Source organism: Melopsittacus undulatus, chromosome 19 (genome assembly GCF_012275295.1).
Source record: "Melopsittacus undulatus isolate bMelUnd1 chromosome 19, bMelUnd1.mat.Z, whole genome shotgun sequence".
NCBI lineage: Eukaryota > Metazoa > Chordata > Aves > Psittaciformes > Psittaculidae > Melopsittacus > Melopsittacus undulatus.
In genome coordinates, this window is record NC_047545.1 from 1,390,191 (window position 1) to 1,411,914 (window position 21,724).

The 21,724-nt window shown below is 61.6% G+C and overlaps 2 protein-coding genes across 2 annotated transcripts; one reads left to right on the top strand and one right to left on the bottom strand.

The window, feature by feature from the left end:
- Positions 1-188: 188 nt before the first annotated feature.
- TMEM221 (transmembrane protein 221) lies at positions 189-3,819 on the bottom strand. The gene is made up of 3 exons (XM_034070795.1): positions 3,524-3,819; positions 991-1,076; positions 189-758 (listed from the first exon to the last, which is right to left on the bottom strand). The coding sequence occupies exons 1-3, from the start codon at positions 3,817-3,819 to the stop codon at positions 241-243; spliced, it is 900 nt and encodes a 299-aa protein (XP_033926686.1). The 3' UTR covers positions 189-240.
- Positions 3,820-6,601: 2,782 nt separating this feature from the next.
- On the top strand, positions 6,602-15,497 carry MEF2B (myocyte enhancer factor 2B). The gene is made up of 9 exons (XM_034070793.1): positions 6,602-6,674; positions 11,843-11,922; positions 12,117-12,320; positions 12,390-12,518; positions 12,588-12,750; positions 13,620-13,765; positions 13,914-14,025; positions 14,108-14,201; positions 14,648-15,497. The coding sequence occupies exons 2-9, from the start codon at positions 11,869-11,871 to the stop codon at positions 14,928-14,930; spliced, it is 1,185 nt and encodes a 394-aa protein (XP_033926684.1). The 5' UTR covers positions 6,602-6,674; positions 11,843-11,868; the 3' UTR covers positions 14,931-15,497.
- Positions 15,498-21,724: the final 6,227 nt, after the last annotated feature.

Genomic DNA, 21,724 nt, shown 5'->3' on the forward strand with positions numbered 1-21,724 from the left:
TTTCTTTGCTGCAATTACAGCTGAGGACTTTTGGCTTTGAGTGGAGGTGGTGTCTTCTCCATAAAGCAAAGAGCATCAGGCAGTGGCTGCACAGAACCCCAAGCATGATGATGGGAACACAGCCACCCCCTGCTCTGGTGAGACAAGACCTATGTTAAACTCTAAATACAGATGCAAATCTTGGCCCTGGTGCCTGCAGGTCCCCTAGGAGGAGATGGGGAGAAAAGGTCCCACTTCCACTCACACCAGAGTCGAGTCCTTGCCTGAGGCTCCAGGTTTGCGAGACATCAGGTTCCTCATCTCCTGCGTGATGCTGTTCCAGGGCTTGCCCTGTGCCTGCAGCAGACCCGACTCTGCTGACAGTGTCCTGTGTGTTCGGGGCAGGTTGTAATTCTCCTTCTCGGAGCGGAGGCCGGGGCTGCCCGAGGAGGTGAGGTTGCTGCTGGCCGGGGAGCCCAGCTGGGATTTGCGCTCCAGGAAATGAGGGAAGGAATATTCCCGGTGGATCTGAGGCTGAGGCCGGGGCACAGCCACGTTCTTGTTGTTGAGATCACTGGTGGAGGAGTCTCCGTGCTGGGCAGAGTCGTTCTCATACAGAGTGTGAGAGAGCTCGGAGCGGCCGCGCCGGGAAACCTGGGAAGCCCGAACCAGGGCATGGGTGACCGTGATGAGCAGGACAATGATGCCAGAGGAGAGGATGCAGGCGCTGGCGATGCCAGCCTCCAACTCAAACAGCAGCAGCATGTAGATGGCGAGAGCTGGAAGGAGAGTGTGGAACATCTTGAGGAGCAAGAAGGACAAAAAGGAAGCGTTTGACCTGCAGAATTCAAGCTGAGGAGCCCTGCTGAAGGCTGCTCACCAAGAACAGCAGCTTCACGCTACCGGGATGAGCTGGCAAAGCCATTTGCAAACCAAACCAGTGCAGAAGGAGAAACTCAACAGCTCAGAAGCATTCACAGCACAGGGGAAAAGGGGGGGACCAGCACTTGCCTGTCAGGTAGACAGAGACCCCGCAGCAGAAGAGGCCGATGGCAGCGTGGCGCACGGTGCGGCTGTCCAGGAGGAACCAGTCTGCCCTGCAAGAGAGGTGAGAGAACAGGGTCCATGCGTGCTCCTGGTCCCAGCACAGGAGGAGCACTGGTGCTCTGCGGGAAGGCTGCTGAGAAACTGAAACAGGGGTTTGCATAGAGGAGAGGTTCAGAGCCAGGTCACAAGGGCTGCACCGCTCTGGGCAGGGAGATTTAACATCACTGGACAGCCCAAGCTTTTCCTGCCTGGCTGCTGTGCTTCAGAGGCCACATGGGCTCAGGGGCTTGGGAGAGACAAGTGGATGGAGGCTTTTTGCAGGTGATTGGACCCGTTCAGCCAACCCTGAAGATCGTGCGAGGAACAAAACTGAGCCCACCTACTCCATACAGAAGGAGGAGTGAAGCGCTGGCACACTGACTTAAACAAGGCCAGGTTCTCTCTTCACCTTTGTGATTGGATTTCTGTGCTCAGTTCCAATTGCAGCATCCAGCTCCTTCCACCCCACGGTGGAACCTGGGCAGCCGAGGCTGCTGTGCCCTGGCCATGCCCCCCCCCCCAGCATGGCCTGGCCCCTTCCCCTCCTCCTGGGCTTGTCGCAGCCCCTCGACCACTGCCACACGCGTGGGGACCCCCAGGCAGGGGCCGTTCACAGCCCCACAGCCCCTGGACCCGCTCCTCAGGGAAGAGCAGCTGCTTGGGTTTGTTAATTATGGGGCACGGGGGGGGGAAGGACTTTGTGTGGGGCTGGCGCAGCCCATTGAGCTCAGTGCTGAGACGTGGAGTGGTAATTGAGTGTGACAGCCCCAACGTGGGAAAGGGCCCTGGGACGTGAGCGGGTCCCCTAATGAAAGGAGGCCACGAGGAGACAGCAGCAACCGGCACCGTGCTGCCTGGGCCACCCCGGCTCTGTGGCCTGAAATCCTGCCTTTGCCTTCCCAAACACCAGGGTAAACCTCAGTGTGCAGCTGGGGAAACTGAGGCATGGCCACATTGAAGTGATCTGCTTGAGATCCCCTACAGAGGGACACCGATCTGGGGCTTCCAGTGCTTTGTATTGTGTGCAGCAAAGCCCAGAACAACTTCTGAGCACAGAAACGGTTTAAAAGCAGGTTATTTGGGAAGAGCTTTCCTGCTCCCTGGGACACCAGCAGGGTCTGCAGCCCTGCAATGGTTGCTCTGTCCCTTCAATCCCTGAAGGAGTCACTGCTCTTGGAGCCTGGGCTCTCTTCTACCTGTGACTTTGCCTGGTTACTGCTGCTGGTTCACACTCGGGGTCATCCAAGCTGAGACCCTTCCCAACCTCGAAAAGGAGCATTTCCCAGCCCAGCTCAGCACCAGAGCTGGGGCAGGCTCAGGGCACAGGGGGAGCTCTCTGCTGTGCCCCATTGCCAGCAGTGAGCAGCTCCCAAAGCAAAGCTGCCTGCAGGAACTTTGTGTTCTGCACAAATATTTTGCTCCCCTTCATTAATGAGCCCGTGAAGCATCAGCTTCCCTGGGAAGATGCTGAGAGGAGCTGGAGTGCCTCCAGCCCGGTGCTCCATGCAGCGCATTGATGGGTTTCTCTAATTAGGGACAAAAGGAGCTGTTGAGACCTTATCAGTTCCTTGAAATGAGTTTTGTCTTGCTTAGGTCAGAGTGGGCCCAAAGTGGTCCTGGGGGGACCATTTTCCACCAAGATGCTTTTAAATCTGATTATTCACAAGTTGGTTTTATCTTTTAACCCAGGAGCGGAGCCACAAACCCTCTCACCAAGGAAGGGGAGAGGAATTGCTTGGAAATGGTTTTGTAGGTGTAAATGTGCTGGTCATGATTAAGTCAACACATGTCTATGGCTAATGATCCCAGGCCTGGGGTCATTTTGGTGCTGTGTGAGTGGCCTGAGCAGTCACCCCAGCAGAGCCCACTGCAAAGGGACAAATGTGGGGTGCTCCTGGGTACTGCAGCTGGGCCCAGCACGTTCTCCCTGCTCCGGTCCCAGAGCTGGTGTGGGTGACCCCACACGCTCCTGTAAGCTCAGAGAGGGACCCCAATGTACACACTGATTTGCAGAGGGTTGTTATGTACTACTGCAGCTGATATAAACTTGCTTCTTGCACCCCAGATTAAGGGGTCTTGGGGTTCATCGGCCAGAGATAACACTGGGGATGATGATGGTGAATTTGGGGACAAGTGCTCAGTGAGCACCAGCAGCATCACTCAGTCCTCGCAACCCCTTTTTGCACAGGCAGTGCCTGGGAGGGCCCTGGCAAAGGTGGGATTTGGGGTGCAGAAGGGGTCGGCATGGCCGTGTATGAGCCTGTGCCAAGGGGACAGGCACCCTGTGACAGGACCCTGCACCCCAAGCCCTCCTTGCACCCCCAATCCCTTCTGCGCCCCTCCAGCACCCTCCTTCCCCTCCCTCCCAGCCTCCCACTGCCCAAGATCCCTGTGAGCCCCCCCTGCACCCCAGGCCCCCCAACCCACCCTCCTGCACCCCCCGCGCCGCCGCTCTCACCGGTCGGGCCCAGGCTGCCCCCGGCACAGCTCGGTGCTGAAGTAGCCATGGAGGAGGCAGAGGAGGAGGCAGCTCACGTTGAGCACCAGGCAGAGCGCGGCCAGCACGGCCGATACCGGCAGCAGCACTGCGGCCGCTGGCTCCGGCAGAGCCCCTCGACCGGGACCGGCACCGGGACCGACCCGCCCCGACGGCAGCTGGAAGATGAGGCTGGAGGCGAGCAGGGCCATGGCAGCGGCCAAGGTACCGAAGAGCAACAGCACCGTCAGGGCCCGCTGCGGGTAAGCGGCGGCCATAGCGGGGTCTGTACCGGGAACCGGGACCAGGAACCGGCACCGAGACGGTGGAGCTGCGGCCGTGCCGGGCGTGCGCCTCCTGCCCTGCGCAGGGGCGGGCGGGATCCCCCGCACCGGGATCCCCTCCCCGGGCAGCTCCGCCCAGCGTCCGCCCCCCGACGGGGCCGCGGGAGGCAGCTCGGACCGGATGGGGTTTGGATGGACGGAGGGACCGGAACCGGAGCGCGCTGGGCTGGGGTGCATGGACGGAGGGGAGGGAGGTGCGTCCCACTGCTGCCGGCGCCTGGGATCAACCCCACCAACCATAGCCTTGGTGTGGGCTGAGCGGGGATGGGGAAAGGGACACTGTGGTGGCTTAAACCTGCTGCAGAGATGCGTTCGGACTCCACCTCCAGACACAGCACCCTCGACGGGGCAGGAGCAAGCACCCAAAACGTTCTGTCCAACAAGGCTGAGAAAGGACCCCCGAGGTGATGTCCTGCCCCTTGTCCTCGGGGCTGGGACAAGTTTCCCGTGGCATTTATAAATATCCTGGGAAGCAGAAGCTCCTTTTCCCTTGGGATCTGCTCCGCTTGGGATTCAGGGAGGATTCAAGGAGGGTTAATTCACTCTCCACATCACCTATTACCTTGAGACAGACCCTGTGCCTTGGGAGCAGAGGGGAAACTGAGGCAGGGTTTGGAACCCACGTCCCCAGCACAGCGATTCCACCGCCATAGGAGACAAGGGGACATCGGGGTAGGACCTTTCCATATACGTCCCCAGGCACCCAGCCAGCGCCGCTGCCTGCTCCAGCCCGGTGTCATCAGCGCCTGGGCCCATTCCAAGCCTGGCTGTGGGATCCGGACGGGGTGACCTTTCCGTCTGGCACAGGAGCATTCCCAGTTTCCCGTCCCATCCCGCGTGGGTGGCTCCCGCTGGCACCCTCCGCTCCGGCCGGAGCCGCATGGGACACGGGCTATTTTGAAGGCCGGTGTGTTGGCCTTGGCAGGCAGCACTCATTTGGCTCCCGGCTGGTTTCCAGCCCCGCTTGCATGTTTGGCTGAGGGGGATGTTGGTCCCCAGACCCGTTTCACTGGCACTTGGGCCAAAAGCCCCAAACCAGCTCCCGGTGACGGTGTCTTTGTCCCTTCTCCCTTGTCAGGAGAGTGATGGGGCTCAGTGGTGTCCTATGGGCTGTGTCACTTGGGGTGCAGAGCAGCTCAGTCTCCCCCAAGCCCCAAGATCTGGGGGCTGGAAGGGCCTCAAGAAGGAGCTCAAAGCAGCTTGAAAGCTGCTGACCTGGAGCTTGCAAGGAGCAGCCAGGCAGACCCAAGGGGTCTGAGCAGCTCTTGTGCCCTAAGGGGGGGTTCACTGCCATGGCTGGACACGGCTCTGAGCCAGGCCAAGCCCCTGAGCAGCCCGAGGAGAAGTGGGGCCACAGGGCAGGGTGGTCCCACACCCAGGCAGGTGAAGGGCCACCCTGTGTGTGTCCAGCCCAGGGGCATCTGGATGCGTTGTGCCCCATTGGACTCTGTGGATGATCTCACACTTCTGCTCTCTCTCCCTCCTCTCCAGGATCAATTCAGATTACGAGCAGGGCTAATTAACAGGCTGCTAATTGCACTCTGTAAATCACAGCTTTAAAAGCAGCTCTAAGAGAGATGTGTCCTTCCCACCAGTGCAGCCAGCCCTGAAAGACTCATCCAGAGAGTTCCCATCCTTCCAACCCCTCTTTCCAAGCCCCCGGGGCTGGGACTGGACCCCCGGTGTAACTGGGGTGGAAGGACATCTCCCTGCCATGGCACTGGTATGGGAGCTGGTTTCCAGTGAGCCCTTGGTAACCCCCTGCTCACCTGCTGCCCCTGCAGCTCCACACACGTAATGGGAGCTTGGGAATTGCATCAGTTCCCCCATCGCTGCTGTAAACACCGGAATCTCGCACCGAGCAGCTCCTGGACAGCTCTTCACTCCCGAGCATGGCCAGAGAGAGCACAGCTACCCACCAAGGCACCCACACAAGGACAGGAGATGGATGAGCAGGGGTATGAATTGGGCAGTGCCTTCTCCAGGGTGGATGTTGGGGACACGTTTGGATTTGGACACAGAGCTGGGGCACATCAGCATCCCTTCCGTGGGTCGGTCACTGTGTGACAGCAGCATCTGCCTCCCTTCGCTCTGCAAAGTCCACCTCAGGTCATACTCACAGGCTTCAAGCCACAGGATCCACACACAGCCACCTGCATCCCCTGGTCCCTGCTTGAGATGCTCCAGCGCAGAGCTGGCTCCTGCTGCCTTCATCGCTGGGAATGGGGATGGTGCCAGGGAATCCCAGCGCTGGATTGTCCCAGGTACCATCAGGGGCTGCCCCCCCTCTCTCAGTGCCAGCGCTCCGCAGTGTTGGGGTTCGCTGCACCCACAGGGACCTCCCAAACTTCACCCTCATCCCAGGCCCCCAGATTCCCACAGATTCATCCAATCCTCCCCTACTAAATCCCCATCCCAGTACCCGGTTCCCACCACTTCGCCCCATTCCAGCCCCCCAAAGACCCCCTTAAGTCCTCCAGTTTCTCCCCAAACTTCCCCTTCTCCCTGCCCCGATTCCCGGTAGAGGCGGGGCTATGCAAATCACTCATGCGGCCTCTGCCAATGGGGAGTGAGCCCGGCTGCGGTATGCAAATATTTCTGCTGGATGGGCGGGGATATGCAAATATTCCGGTGCGGCTCAGGCGGGCAGCCCGTGGCTCCGGGGACACGCTCAGGCATCGGACCGGGACCGGGACCGGGACCCGACCGCGCCGGGGCCGCACCGGGGCCGGGCCGGCTCCTCGGCAGCGCCGGCCGGGAGTTACCGAGGAGGAAGAGCCGGTGTCCAGGTGCGTGTCCCGCGGTGGGGAGCGGGGTCCCGGGCGCACCGGGCACTACTGTCCGCCTGTGCCGCCGGTACCGGGGAGAGGGGAGGGGGCCGCAGCCGCGTCCTCCTGCCCTCACCAGGCTCCCCTCCGCTGTAGCCGGCCCCACGCATCCCTCCAGCAGCCCCGTCGGGGCGCAGGGGCTGGGGCAGCGGTGCCGGCCCGGGGAGGTGCCGGTGCGGCCGGAGCGGCGCCCCGAGGGCTGGTCTGAGCACGGCGGAGCCCCGTCCCCCGCCGCGCCGTCTAGGGATGGAGGGCTATAAAAAGCCTGTGGTTTGCGCCGCGCTCGGGGTTATTTTTACTCGTGTCTGTGCAGGGAGGAACGCCCGAGTTTAACCCAAAAGCGCAGCCTGGACGGCAGCCGCCCTGCCCCGGCCCCGCAGCCTCCTCCCTGCCACCCCCGGGCCCGCTGGGGCTTTGAGGCGCTGCGCCTGAGCCCACTGCGTGAGGGGAAACTGAGGCACGGCACTGCCGGGCTGGTGACTCGATGTGGAAGTTGTAACTGCAGGGCCGGGGCCTGGTGCCACCGTGGCTTCGCTGGGGTGTCACACTGGTCTGGCACATGCTGAGCTGTATCCCAGCTCCTTCCTGTTCCCAGTGGGAATGTGACCTGTCCACGGCTCTTGCCAGCATGTGGCACATCCATCATGTCCCAGCTCATCCGTCCCCATGGGGAAGCAATGTGGATGCTCTGACAGATCCTCCTGCCTCCTGCAGCCCAGTTCCCATCCCTAGCGATTTACTCTTCTAATGAGAGAAAGTTTCCCAGAGCTGCTGGCTCTGGCGATGGGTTCACAGGTAATGAATTACCTGGTGGATGAATGGGAAGGCAGGGACCTATTCCAGGGGCTTGCTCCCAAGCACATCCCTTTGGACAGTGGGTACCAGTTGGGAAGGGAACATCAGTGACTCAACCAGGGAGTTGGATCCTGGCCCTTTTTCATGCCTGGCTGCCAGCTGGACACATCACACATGGGTGATGTGTTGGGGAGCTCCATGGCAGCTTGGGGAGCAGGATTTGGGACGTAGATGCAGGCCTCAGGTTTAGTTTAGGATGTCAAACACCTGAGCATGGAGCACTGATGATATCTGGGTTCTGACACCAGGGAGGAGCATCCTAGCAGCGAAGTGGGCAGAGAGCCTGGTGTGCCATGCTGCCATGGGGATGCCCAGAAGGATAGAGGGGGGAATTAGTTTATTTAAGACCCTTGGATTTCCCTTCTCTTCACAAGAATTACAGCAGGATTGTCAGGAGCAAACCAGGTTTGTAACCATGCAGCCCTAATAGCAACAATCAGCAGCCTCTGGCTGCCCCCATCAAGCCCTCCAGCTGCAAACAGGCATCATTTCCCGTATCAATGCTGAGCTGCAGCATGGGGCAGCCCAGCCCTGCTGGAACAGTGAGTTCCTTCCCTTGGCTGCTGCGAGCAGCATTCCCAGCACCGGGCACAAGGGTGGTTTGAGCCTCGGACGGGGACTGTGTGTCCATCCCTCTTTCCAAGGGCAAGAGCTGCCTCGGGTTTTGGGGTCGTTTCTGTCCTTCCTCCTTCCACACAGTCATTTTGGAACCGAAAAGCCTCCGCCCATCACCACGCTTCACCCGAGGGCAGTGGCCTATGGCTGCGTCGGGTGCTGGGGGCACTTTAGGTTTGTGTCACCCCGAGTGGATGAATCCAGGGCTGGAGGGAGCCAGGTCCCTGCAAACCCAACTGAAGCCTGGATTTGGCTCTGGAAGAGCTCAGGGCATTGCCATAGCCAGGCCATGTGCTGCAATGGGGGGAGATAAGTGAATTACAGCTGGGGGTGATGCTTGTGACATGGGGGAAGATGGTTACCCTTGTCCTGAGCACCCTGCAGTGCCCTCGGTGGCTACAGGACCCCGTCCCCACTGAGCTCCCCTTTCCCCTGCTTCCCAGCAGGCTCCTCCTGCCTTGCCCGCTCCCCAGCTCTGGTTTGTACTGGTTTGCTGTTTAAACAACCTATAAAAAGCAGAAGGGCCTGTCTGCCCCCGGCAGAACCCTGCTCAACTTTGACTTTTCCCTGCGCCAGGCTCGGGATGCTGCTCGCACCACGAGGCCCCAGCTCTGCCGTTCCCTGGGGTCCGGTGAGAGCCGGAGCCATGGCCGCAGTTTGGAGCAGGACAGCACCAGGCAGGATGGATGCGGCTCACGGTGGAGCCAGCACCATGTGTCCGTCTGCAATGGATGGTCCTTAAAGACCTGTTTCAAGCCTGTTGCCCTTCTGGTCCTAGGGATGCAGCATCTGGGCTGTCCTCCCTGGGATTTCACTGCTCCTGGCTCAGATTTTCCCCTCCCAGCCAAGCTCACTTCTTCTCCCTGTAAAAGATGGGATGGAAACTCTTTCTCCCACTTTAATCATTGTTTTGCTCAAAAAAACCCACTTTCTGAAAGCTGCCAAATGCCAACAGCAAGTACTTGCTGTCCACTCTTTCCCATCCCCATTCCTACCCAGCCACTTCCAGCTTTCAGATTTGCAACAAAAATACTCCTAATTTAGTGAAAATGGCCTTTTTTCCCCAAGTTTGGGCACTTTGTCCCATGGAGATGGGAAAGATGGGACTATGAAACTCTGAGCCCTCCCTGGATGCCAGCTCCCTATGGGAGCCAGGCTGCTCCATGAGGACAGGGCTGAAGGATGCCACCGTGCTGGACCACAGGATGGAGGTGGCATTGCTGTGCCTGCCTGTGATAATCACCTGCAGCCATAATGCTGCTTATCACCTTATCGCCTGGCACAGCAATTATAATCCAGAGTGAAATTTCCTTCTCCCAGCCCTTAATACTCATCCATGGGGAGCTGAGCGCCGGTGCCCTGCCGCACTGCGGTGACCAAAGCACCACAACCAAGGCCGTAACCCTTAGAGCATCCCAACCCCGCACCTGCCTGGCAGGACCCCGGCACATGGCACGGTGCTGGTGGCAGCAGTGGCCACACGTGTCCCCATGGGTCCCAGGAGCAGCGGTGCCATCAGGAGCTGTGTGGGAAGCGGCTGATGAAACCACCCCACGTGTTGCAAGGGCCTCAGATGGTTTCCCTGCTGCTTCCTCCTGCCTCGCACCCCTGCTGGCTGTTCTGGGCTGGGGCACCTGCAGCATCACCCCGTGGGTGCTGGTACCCACCCAGAGCCCTCACAGTATCACCCCAAGGGTCCTGATACCCCCTGCCCCAAGCACCCTGCCTGGGCAGATGTGGCATCTCCAGGGCTTGAGCCATGCTGGTACCTGGGGTGGCTGCTGTCCACTGTCCCCTGCTCTGAAGCAGCTCAGGTGGGTGGACATGGCCAGACTGGGGCCATGGAGGGACTTGCAAGGTCTGCCCCATTGCAGGGAGCATCTACCTCTACGCTCCACATACAGCTAGAAACCAGGGTGCTGGAGCAGGGCATCGGGGTGCTACAGCACCCAAGGAGCTGCGGGTGCTGGGTGCGTCCAAAGAGGGGGTGTTTCATGGCTCCACTGTAGCTGGGGGGATTCATCCTTCTCTCTAATGGAGCCTTTAAAGATGCCCCCTGTGTGAGGCTGTGCAGGGATGGAGACAAGCATCCCCTGACCTGTCCCAGGCCAAACTCAGCTGCAAGCTGGAGCCCCCCAGGAAACAGCTCTTCTCTCTGCACCCCAAATGCCAGATCACAGCATAGGGGTTGGCAGACGAGAGCAGACCCCTCAGGGCATCCCCAGCCACGTACCTGCTGCAGGTGCCGGTTCTGGGATGCTCGGGGCAGCCCTGGCCCTGCCCCAGCAGCAATCGTTGGGAAAACCTCTGCCTTTCCACTAGGGAATGGTTGTCTCTTTCCGGCTGGAGTGGGGTGGTCCCGGCACCCCCTGTACCTTGGTGCTGTGTGGGACGCAGGATGGCAGCGGGGCCGTGGGAACGGCAGCACAATTTCCTTCCATAAATTAAAATTAGTTGTGATCAGCTAAATATAGAGGCTGAGCGAGATGGTAAACGGCAACGAGGGGGAAGAGGGACAGGCTGGGGCATGGCGAGAGCAAAGGGCTGGCTGGTCCCCAGCCTGCATCCCCATGGTGCATCCTTCTGATGGGGGGGCTCTAGGAGGTGCCTGCGGTTCCCAGGGAGCCACAGCACTGAGCTCCCAGCCCCACCGGCTTCCAGCTTGACACTTGCTCCTTGGACATGGCTTGGGGATAGTGGGGACCAAGCAGGGCCAGGTCTGCACCCTAACTGGGTGGGTGTCATTGGGAGCTTCTTGGTGCCACCCATAGCTCTATACCGGAGGCTTCGGTGGCGCTGGGGCATCCCTGAGGGGTTTTGGGGTGCCTGGTGCTGGGGGACAGCAAAGGAGCAAGAGCTGGGGCCCTGCAACAGCAAGGGAGATGTCGGAGGGGGGGGGTGTTCCAGCACAGCGCTGGGCTGCAATGGGTGCTGGCACCCTGCAGCCAGGGTGGGATGCAGGGTCCCCAGCCCCTCATCCTGCCCACTGCTGGCTCACGTGGCCTGAAGAGGTGGGTGGTTTCGCTTTGCTGTCTCCTCATACAGCCACTTCCTGACTTGTGAATGGCGGAGGTCAAATTTAGTCTGAAAACCCCAAATTTGAGCCTAAAACCAGCCCTTTTGTGTTATAGACCCTCCCCACAGCCAGCCCGGCCTCCCTTATAACCGCCCTCCCCATCCCACGGCCCCACCGTGAGCAGCATCAGTGCAAGGGGTGAGAGCGGAGCAGCCCCCACGGCTTCGGATGGGGGACTGGGGCTGCAAAGGCTGATCCCATGCTCCCAGCAAGGGACTTGGCATCGCAGCACCGCAGCATTCCGGCCGGCACAGGCAGGTCCCTGGGGTCGGTGTGTGGGGAGATGGAGCAGGGACAGTGGAACCGGCTGGGTAGAGCTATGGGGAGATGGAGCAGGGGCAGTGGAACCGGCTGGGTAGAGCTATGGGGCTTTTCTTCCTTTTTCCTCACAGAATTCCCCACTTTTTTTTTTCTTATTTTTTAACATTTTCAGTTGTTGCTGGACAGGAAAAAAAGGCAAAATATTGCCTGAAAACTCTTTTTTTTCCCCAGAAAAACCCATTTTTGGTGGCTGGAGGGGTGAGGACACAGGAGCGGTGGCCCCTGGCTGCTCAGGCTCAAGGGGTTTCTTGCTCTTTTCCAGCCCTCCCTGGCCTGTAGGAGGTGAAAATGGGCCGGAAAAAGATCCAGATCAGTCGGATATTGGATCAGCGGAACCGACAGGTAGGAGCTGCATGGGGACAAGTGGGGACAAGGGGGACAGGGAGCCACGAGGCCATGGAGGGGGAAACATCGCTCCGCTCCCATCAGTGATGGGTCCTCCAGAGGTGGGAGGGATGTGGGGAGCCAAGAGGAGTGTTTGGGGCTGTATCTAGCGGTGCTGAGGGCAGCATCCTGTCCCCTTCCCTGCTCCGCAGGTGACCTTCACCAAGCGGAAGTTTGGGCTGATGAAGAAGGCTTATGAGCTGAGCGTCCTGTGTGACTGCGAGATCGCCCTCATCATCTTCAACAGCACCAACCGCCTCTTCCAGTACGCCAGCACCGACATGGACAAGGTGCTGCTCAAGTACACGGAGTACAGCGAGCCCCACGAGAGCCGCACCAACAACGACATCCTCGAGGTAGCAGCAGGGGCAGCCGGGAGGGCCGGGGGGGGCACAGGGACCTGCTCACAGCCCCACTTCCCATAGACCCTGAAGCGCAAAGGGCTGGGGCTGGAGAGCCACGAGCTGGAGGTGGACGAGGGGCCGGACCCCGAGGAGAAGGGGCGAAGGCTGAGCCAGGGCATGGACCTGTCGGTGGCAAGACCCAGGTTTTATGTGAGTCGCTGCTGTCCCCATGGTCCCCGATGTCCCCTCCCTGTCCCTGAGCTCTGCTTCGCCCCACAGAGCCCAGCACCGCTGCCTGAGGCAGCCTATGGCAGCTCCCCACCGGCCACCACCACAGCCCTGAGCAGCACCAGTGCATCCCCGCAGGGCCAGGCCCATCCGCCCGCCTTCAAACCGGCACCACCGAAGCCACCAGGACGCTCCCCAGGGCCATTGCCCCCAGGTAGGCTCAGATCCATCACCAGGGATGCTGCAGGGAGAAAGATGCTACCATGGGCACCACATCCCCACCATGGGCACCCTGTTCCCACCATGGCACCACATCCCCACCATGGGCACCACATCCCCACCATGGGCACCATCCCCATCATGGGCACCACATCCCCACCATTGGCACCCTTTCCCCACCATGGGCACCCTTTCCCCACCATGGCCACCACATCCCCACCATGGCACCCTGTCCCCACTATGGGCACCCTGTCATTGCCGGCCCCACAGGGATTTTCCCATCCAGGCACCACATGCAAAGCTCCTCTTACAGCATCTCCTGGGGACTTACCAGGAGCGGGGCTGTGGTGGGTGTGTGGGCAGGGAGCTGTGGAAACACCAGCCCCTGCCTCCCTCCAGATGCTTCCTGTGCCCTGCTGGCACCCAGCACCCTGCAGCCTCCCATGTGGTAGAGCTCAGAGTCAGCATGAGGGGCTCATCCTGCCCGGGGTATAGCACTGGAGGAGGTGGTGTGAGGGCATCGGGGTGATATCCTCAGCATGAAGAGTCCCCATCTCCTTGGGGGCAGCGTGGTCCTAGGCTGACATCCCCGTGCTGGAGGTACCCACTGTGGAGGCTGCTCCGTGGGGAGCTGGGTGCTCCCTGCAGCAGGGATGTCTGCAGGCTGCTGGAGCCCCAGGGCTGCACCCAGCCCCCATTTCCACTCGCAGAGTGTGGCCACTGTGGTGCCACTGCCCAGGAAGTGGGTTTACTGGAGCAGGGCACCATGCAGGCACCCAAGGCACTGAGGACCACAGCCATGGGGATCCCCCCTGGCACCCCTCGGGGTCACCCCTGCATCCTCCTGTCGCTCTGTCCATCCAGGTATCAGCTACCCCCTCTTCCCTGCTGGCAGCCTGAACCGGGCCCTGGCCACCAAGACGCCCCCCCCGCTGTACCTGGGGGCCGAGGGCCGGTGCGGGGAAGCCCACGGCAGCTTGGTGAGCAGCCGGAGCGGTGGCACCACCACGGTGAGTGCCATGGGGGGGACACCAGCTCTGCATGGGCACAGCGTGGCCCCATCATTAGGAAAGAGGCTGGGGGGGGGGATGCTGCAATATAGGTTCCCCAAGGGGTTGGTAGCACAAAGCCTGATGGGGGGCACCCGCTTTCCCACAGCGACCACTGTACCCTGCTCTGCAGACCCTGAGCCCTGTGCTCACCCCGGGCAGCTCCAACATCCCAAGCCACAGCCTCACCAGTTTCCCCTTCCTCACCCCAGCCCAAGCAGGTAAGTCCTGGCCCCTCAGCCCCAGGACAGCGCAGGTCCCCCCCCGTAGAACCCCCCTGCTCACTCTTGACCTCCTGCTCAGCAGAGTTTGGGGCTGGTGAGGCACCAGCACCCCCTGGCTTTCTGCAGCCTGGCTCCACAGCATGGCAGCACCCACGGGACATGGCAGCACTGGGGTAAGGATGGGGACAGCCACAGCGAGGGAGGCAAGGGTTAAGGATGAATCTGTTCATGGGGAGCTGCTGCACCCATGGGTACCACATCCCAGCCACGGGTGATGCCAGCACCCAAGGCACAGCCGTTTCTCCCACCATGCTGGGGTCTGTTCAGCTTCACCTCTAAACTAGGGCAGACGGGGTCGCCCCAGGACCCCCCCCCACCTGCTGCTGCTGGCAGAGCCTATTTCCAAGTGGATTTTCCCAGGGGGTGGGGTCCCCATGTCCCTCCCAGTCACACACTGGGCTCCCAACAGTGCCTGGCTGGGCAGAGCCAGGTGAGGTGAGTTTAGGTGTGCGCAGCCCCTCGAGGGAGAACAGGGGGGTGAGTTCGGCCTCTCCCCACCCCGCACAGCTCGGCAGGGGCTGCAGGGGGACCCGGCCTCACTCCTGCTCCCCTTCCGCAGGGTCAGCAGCCGCATTGCCCCTGCGGAAGCTGCGGCCCCCGGCGCCTCCCCGCAGCACCAAGCCATCAGCATCAAATCGGAGCGGGTCTCCCCGGGGCTGCCCCCCGCCGCCAGCCTGGCCCCCCCGAGCGAAGCCTCCCGAGGCCCCGGAGACCACCAGCCACGGGACGACTACGCCAAGGGGTACCCGTACCCCCTGGCCCCCCCGCGGCCGCTGCCCGAGGAGCAGAGGGTCCCGGTCCCCATGCGACGAGCGCAGGCCATGGACGCTTGGCAGAGATAGCGAGGCCGACGGGGTGCATGGGGGTGGGCTGAGCCTGGAGGGGAGCCCCGCACTTCATCCCCATCCTCAGACCCCCAGGAAGCCCTTTGCAGTGCTGCCTTGGGGGGTCAGCCGTGCTCAAGGGCTTCCCTTGGGGGTTCATCCACCACCTTGGGGCTGCAGCTCCCAGCAGACCCCTTCCCCACCCCGGTGCTCCCCATATGCCGCTGAGCTCCCCCTTCCTGCAGCTCTGCCCCCTGCGAGGCCGGGACCCCAGGGGTGAGGAGCTCTGCCCCCATCCCCTGCCCGCTGCCGGCCGCGGTGCATCCCAGTCTGTCCTCCTGTGCCTGCGCCAGCGAGTGGGAATGCCGGAGGAGTGCCACGGGGTGGCAGCAGGACTGAGAGCACAGCAGCGGCTCCAGCCCTGCACCCGCCAGGCCCAATCCTGCACCGGCTGATGGGGGCTGTGGGTCCCGCAGTGGGGCGGGATGGAGGGATAGAGGCAGCCGGGGTGGTGGGTACCGAACCCCAGCCCAGGGGCTCTTTTCTATTTATTATCTTCTCACCAATAAAGAACTGGGGGTGTCAGGGTGTCTGGTGTGAGCTTCTTGGGCCAGGCAGCAGGCTAATGAGATGGCAAGTCATTAACGGCCCCAAGGCAAGAAGTGCCCCATGCTCTGACCCACTTCAGCTGAGCGGTGCCGTCTCCTGTGTCCCACCAGCACCTCTCCAGGGTCACCAATTTACAAGGCAGGTAACAGCCAGGTCACCCCCAACTCTGGCCAGGTCCCTGGGGCCCAGCCATGATGCTCCCATCCCTCAGCTCCCTGGGACACCCCAAAAAGCTGCTCTTAGGGTCTCATTGTTGGGAGGAGGAAAACCCCTTATGTGCCCTTAAGATGGACATCAGTAATGGGTTATGTGGGGGGGCGGGAGAGGCCCCCCTTGAGCTGTGTCTCTTATAGCTCAGGGCTGGGCTGGGTTCGGGGTTTTGGGGCTCTCTGTGTGGGGGGAGCACCCCCTTGGGCCTGAGGTACCCTGGCCATGCTGCTGAGAGGATGAGGAGGAGGGGACCAGGGTTTGGCAGTGCCCATTGTCCCCTGGTTTGGAGGGGATGTGAGTCCACCCTAGCGCTCTGTGGGCACCCACAGGCTGGGATTGAGTGGGGTTCCCTCTGCACTGGCCACTCGCCAGAGCTGAACTGGGCCCCGTCCTGCGGGGGGATTACTGGTGGCCAAACCCTGAGATTAAAACACGGGAGGGAGATTAATCCTGGGAAGAGTTTGCCCCGTTTAATAGAGCGACATAAATACCAGCCAGGATTAGGGGCTGTGCGGAGCCCCGGCAGCCCAGGGCTGGATCCAGCCTCAGCTCAGATCCCCCCCGGCTGGCGGGTCCCCTCCTGGGCCACCACTGGGGATGGGAAGTGGCTTCTGCATGGAAAGAGGAGGTGAGACACCCGGTGGAAGTGTGGGGGCTGGGGTACGAGACACTGATTGAATAGCAATGACTGCATGATTTATGGTTTGCATTATTGCATGGCTCATTTGAATATATGCTAATAAGGCTTTTCTCCTCGTTTTGTTTGTAAGATTTAGATTTGCTATGGCAACCCGCTGGCATGGAAGGAGCGCCAGGAAATGTCAGGGCGAGGTGAGCCCCGGACAGGGGTTGGGGCTGCCGGGGACATTCACCGCATCCCACCGCAGGGACAAGGGGACGGACGGAGGGACCCGGAGGGCACCGGCGGGAGCCGACAGGAGACATTCACCCCCCCCCCACAGCTGCCTGCAGGTCCAGTAACATCCCATTGTGGCAGGTCCTCAACTGGGGTGGGGGATGCCCTGCAGAGCCCCCCTCTCTGCTTTGCTCTTGCAGTGAGGTCCCTCTGCTCCCTTGCCTCTTCCCCTGTCTGCCTGCGGAGTATCCCCCCAGCGCAGCAGAGGTGGGGTGCCCCATTCCTCTGCACCCAAAGCTGGCACCCAGCTTTGTTGTGGTGTGGGGACAGTGCTCGGGGTGACACTGGGAAGAGAGAGGGTGTTCGCTGTGTGTTGCCCCCCATGCATCTATGGGGTCCTGATCCAAGGTGGAGGGGTCCAGGCCATCTCCCCACCTCTGTGTCACTGTATCCCCTTCCCAGCTGGCCGGGGCTGCCCAGTAAAGCCCAGTTACCTGCAGGCCCAGCATGGTGGGGAACTGTGCTGCTCCGGGAGGCTGCTGGGCTCCAGCTCTCTGGGCTGCAGAACCGATGGGGCTTTGTCTCCTGGTCGGTGCCGGTACTTTTCCGGTGTCTGTGCTGTTGGGGGCTCTGCACCGCGATTTGGGGGCTGTGAACCTTGTAGTCAGGGTGCTCGTTTGATGGGGAACAGTCGGATGAGTTGGTGTGGGGATGATCGTCCCCTCCTCAGAGCCGTGAGGGAGCAGCGCCCTGTCAGCAGCACGGGGAGGGTGGCAGCTGATGGTCCGTGGTGCTACCGAGGGAACATCCCTGCTGGTGATGGGGTCCCCCTGCTGTCCCCCTCCAGGCGGCCCCGGGCCTGTCCCGGTCTGCGGGAGCTGGGATAGGTTCGTCCCCTCGGATCCCCACGAAGCAGCCCCGGGAGGGGTGGGCAGGGCCGAGGCGGCTTCGGGCTGTGGCGGTGGCCCGGAGGCTGGGAGCTCCCACCGGGGGTCGGTCCCCGCTCCTGGGATACCCGGAGCCGTTTCACACCTTGTAATGGGGCGGAAACGAGCCCCGGTCTGGGGGCGAGCGGCCCTGAGGGGACGAGGGTGCCCGACTCCACGTCGCCTCCCGGCCGCAGCAAAGCGGGGCCGAGCCGGGCACCGGGGGCTGCGCCTCCCGGTGTATCCTCCCCCAACACCCACTTTGTTGTTTTGCAACAGCCCTGAAATATTCATAGCGCTGCTCCGATCGCCTCTTAATGAATTTTTGATCAAAACGGTATCAGGGAACCAATATAACTCCCCCCACCCCCAAACCCCCGCCGTCGACGGAGGGGGACCGATCTTGCCGATACCGGAGGTCTGACGGGGCCGAGTCCTACCCCAGCGCCTTTTACCGGGTGAGGCCCCGGCCGCGGGCTCCGCAGCAGGATTTGGGGTGCCCAAAGTGCAGGCCCAGCCTCCTGCTGCACCCGGGCTCGGCAGGGACCGGCCGGGCCACCGTGAAGCCCCGGTTGGACGGGACGGGCGATGGGCGGCCGAGACAGAGCGTTCCGGCTGCCCCCGGCCCCGCCGGGGGAAATATTCGTTGAGGAGGAAATGCATAAGCTGAGCTCGTTACGGTAGAGCACGGAGCCGGCGACCTCCCCTGCAGCACAGGGCCGGGGGTGGCCCATACCGGGGCAGGCAGGGCCGAGGTGGGGAGGACCGGGGTGGTACCGGGCACAGGCTCATTCCCGGTCCCGTTCCGCGGGTCGGTGTCTACGAGTGTCCCCGTCGCCCCCGGGCCGGATTTGGGGCGCAAACCCCGCTCGAAGCCTCTTTTGCAGACAGCGATTTTTAAAGCCCTTCGAAAATCCGTTGTAGCGGAGGAGGGAGGGTGACGGGGGCTCCGTTCCCAGCCACTTCGGACCTCGGAGGTGTAAACGCACGAGGTGGGGAATGTGGGATTTTGTGTTACACTTCAAAATTAACCGATTTGTGCTTAATTTCCACGGACTAATCCCGCATCGGCCGCGGATCTTCTGCCCCAGACCCGGCGGGTGGGAAAGGGAAGAGGACCCCCCTCAACCCCTTCCCCTCGGCTCCGGGTCTAGCCCCGATCCCCCCTCAAACCCCGTGGGGTACCCCGAGCCCTGACGGCCCCCGGGTGGGGTCCGGATCCGGTCCTGTCTCCCGTTGTCCGCTCGGGGCCGCACCCGCCGGGTCACCGGGATTATTATTATTACTATTATATATATTATATTCCTTTTTATATAATAAAATCCCCGTTATTTTTAGGTTCTGCTGCCAGATCCGCCCCCGCCCCGCGCCCTCCCCCCCCAGCCCGGTGCATTCCCCACAGCGCAGGGCTAACCTATCCTGCTCCCGACGCGAGGACGTCATTCCTTACGTAGGAAAATATGGAGAAAGCAAAGGGAAAAAAAAACCCAAGGAAAAAAAACCCCACATCTCATTTCCCCTCCTCTCTCCCATCTCCATTGCCAAAAGGGACAAAATGGATGTTTGGGCGGAATCCGCCTTTCCCCCTCCCCACCATGCCCGGCCGAGGCTGCCCGGGCCCGGTCGGGGGGCTCCCGGCGTTCAAGCCCCGTGCAGACGTTATCTGTTTAACCCCACGTAAAGGCAACGTGATCGCGGGGGGCTCCGCTTCCCCCAGCCCTGGCAGTCCTCTCCGGGAGCCGCAGCCCGGCTCCGCAGCGCTCCGCATCGCCTGGATGTCCCCGGGCTCCGCGTCCTGCCCGCTGCCGGTGCCGCTTTCCCCCAGCCCCCGCCCCGGAGGCTGCCGGTGTCCCGGTGGCTCCCGGCTCCCGCTGTCGCTAAGTCATTAATGGATGCAGATGTGCGGAGGGAGGTAAATAATCCCCCCCCACTACCCTCTTTTTGTCGCTGGTTTTCCCTTCCCCTGCCCCGCATTGAACTCCCCGGGCAGGGGCAGCGGGTACGAGCGGGCAGGAGCGGGCAGCAGCAGGAGGCTGCCGATGCTGCCCGCAGGAGGGGCAGGGCTATGCGGGCACCGGCAGCAGCCCCGCTCCCCCTCCTGCTTCTCCCAACTTGGAAGAAGTCTGCGAGGGGGGACCCCGCTCCTCCCCCCGGTATGTTATTTTGGGGAGGTGTGTGCGCTTTTTACATACACACCATCCCCCCCCCCCGCCTCCATCATCCCCGGATTAGGGCTGCGGGTCCCGGCAGCCCGGTGCGAGTGTGGGATGGGGGGGGCGAGATGGGGGGGGGACGAGGCGTGGAAAGCTGCCCTCCCTCCGGCTCCCGCAGCGCAAGGAACAATGGCCACGGGCTCCGTGGGGACAATGCCCGGCGGAGCCGAGCTGCTTGGGTTGCAGGACACGTCCACCACCGCCTCGGCCACCCCGGGCCCCGGCCCCCCGCTTCCCCGGGGCAGGCACCCCCCGCTCCCCCGAGGCTGTGGGAAAACGCGTGGCCAGGGATGGGTTCGGGAACGGGGATGAGAAGGGTGGTGGGGGGGGCACCAAACTTAGGGAAAGGTGTCCCCCACGCACCCCGGCGTCCGTCTCGGCTTCCTCCCGGTTTTGGGGCCCCCCCACCCCATCGAGCCCGTCGGTTCCCTCTTGCCCGTCCCGACTCTTGCCGCAAACTCCAATCGGGTGCTCCCGACCGGGGATCAACAGGTCGGTACCGGCCGGTCCCCAGGTGCGCGCTCCTCCTTCCCCCCCCCACCCCCCGGCCCCTCTTTTCCCAACCCTCCATCACTCTCTCCCCCCTTGCCCCCCCTCCACCCCCTCATTATTCCCGTTATCCCGGGGCAGCCTCCGTGCCCAAACGCCGGCATGTGCGAGGCAAACAGAGCGCGATTGTTCCGAGCCTGGGAACGCGCGGAGGGGGCGCGGGGGCCGCCGCCCGCCGCCCCCCGCCCGGCCCCCGCTCAGCCGCGATTGTGATGGAAATAGGCCTTTCCCCGCATGCTGTTGAACTTGATGTTGACTCCTTTTCTTTGGGGTTTCACATCTCCTCGGCCACTTGTTTTGTGGGAAAATTTTCTCCCGAGCTCCGGTGTGAAATTAATTAATCGGGGCCTCTAGATGGCAATGGGACACAAAAGGGGACAGCCCGGGGAAACTCCGGCAAACTCACAAAAGACACCCCCGGGGTTTAGAGCCCTGGGCCGGTCGGACCGACTGCCCTGCCCTGCCCGGTGCCCGAGGTAAGGGGCTGCCGGAGTCAAGTTTCGGGGTGTGCAGCTATTGGTGTTGTTATTATTAATAACGTTTTTAGGGGAGGGTTCGGGGGGGGGGGGAAGGGGGAATCCGGGCGTCTGAGGGTGCTGTTTCGGGCCGTGTGTTGTGTGAGCACCCCGTCCCATGCCCTCCCAGCCCTGCGCTGGTGCGAGGCTCTAGCCCAGGCACCAAGAAATATAAAGAACAGTAAATAACGTTAAAATTGAAATTCCTCAGCAAAGGACGGGGCCGGACTCGGCATTTTGGCAGAATCTGGGGGGGGGAGGGGGGGGGTTAAATATATTTATTCTCTTGGTTTATTATTATTGATTATTGAAAAGTAACTGGGGTTGATGCTGCGCTGAAGCGCCCGGTTCTGCCCGGGCGGGCACGGCGGGGGTTTCATTCCACGTCCTTTCCCGAGCAGGGCAATCTCTGCCGTGCACGGGGGGGAACCGTTCCCCCCGGTTTGAACCGGGAAAGCAGCGGTTTGATTCCCAGTCACCCTCCTCGCCCTTCGTTTCAGCGGGTGCCGCGTCTGTCCGTGTCCTCCGACGGGTTTAACAGCGACCGAGGGGTGTGCATGGAAATGTAAACCCAGTTTTTCTTCGGAGGCACTTTGCAGGGCAGAACCTTTGGATCAGTCTTTGCCAGATTTCCCTTTGCAAAGATTCCTCTTTGGGGGAATATTTCTGCACGGGAACAGGCCAAAAATAAGGGCGTCAAATCCCCTCCCGCTCTTTGTTGCCACAACACCTTTGGGTGACAGCGGCTGTAGAAGGGAAATCGTTTACATCTCTTATCTGTTAAATCTCTGATTTTCGCCTACATCGATATTTCCAGCAGGGCAGGAATTCGGATGGATTTAGGCGGGGGTTTGGGGACTCCTTTTCCTCGGGGTAACCCCCGTCCTCTCCAGTGTTGGTTGAATTGAGCTGTAAAGAGATGTGCAGGGTAACG

Excerpts from the sequence above, each read along its gene's own strand:
- TMEM221 (XM_034070795.1), bottom strand. The coding sequence starts at position 3,819 with ATGGCCGCCGCTTACCCGCAGCGGGCCCTGACGGTGCTGTTGCTCTTC. Across the intron at positions 1,077-3,523 it reads GGGCAGCCTGGGCCCGACCG|GGCAGACTGGTTCCTCCTGG; the intron begins GTGAGAGCGGCG and ends CCTCTCTTGCAG. Across the intron at positions 759-990 it reads GGTCTCTGTCTACCTGACAG|CTCTCGCCATCTACATGCTG; the intron begins GCAAGTGCTGGT and ends CTCTCCTTCCAG.
- MEF2B (XM_034070793.1), top strand. The coding sequence starts at position 11,869 with ATGGGCCGGAAAAAGATCCAGATCAGTCGGATATTGGATCAGCGGAAC. Across the intron at positions 12,519-12,587 it reads TGGCAAGACCCAGGTTTTAT|AGCCCAGCACCGCTGCCTGA; the intron begins GTGAGTCGCTGC and ends TTCGCCCCACAG. Across the intron at positions 13,766-13,913 it reads GGAGCGGTGGCACCACCACG|CGACCACTGTACCCTGCTCT; the intron begins GTGAGTGCCATG and ends GCTTTCCCACAG.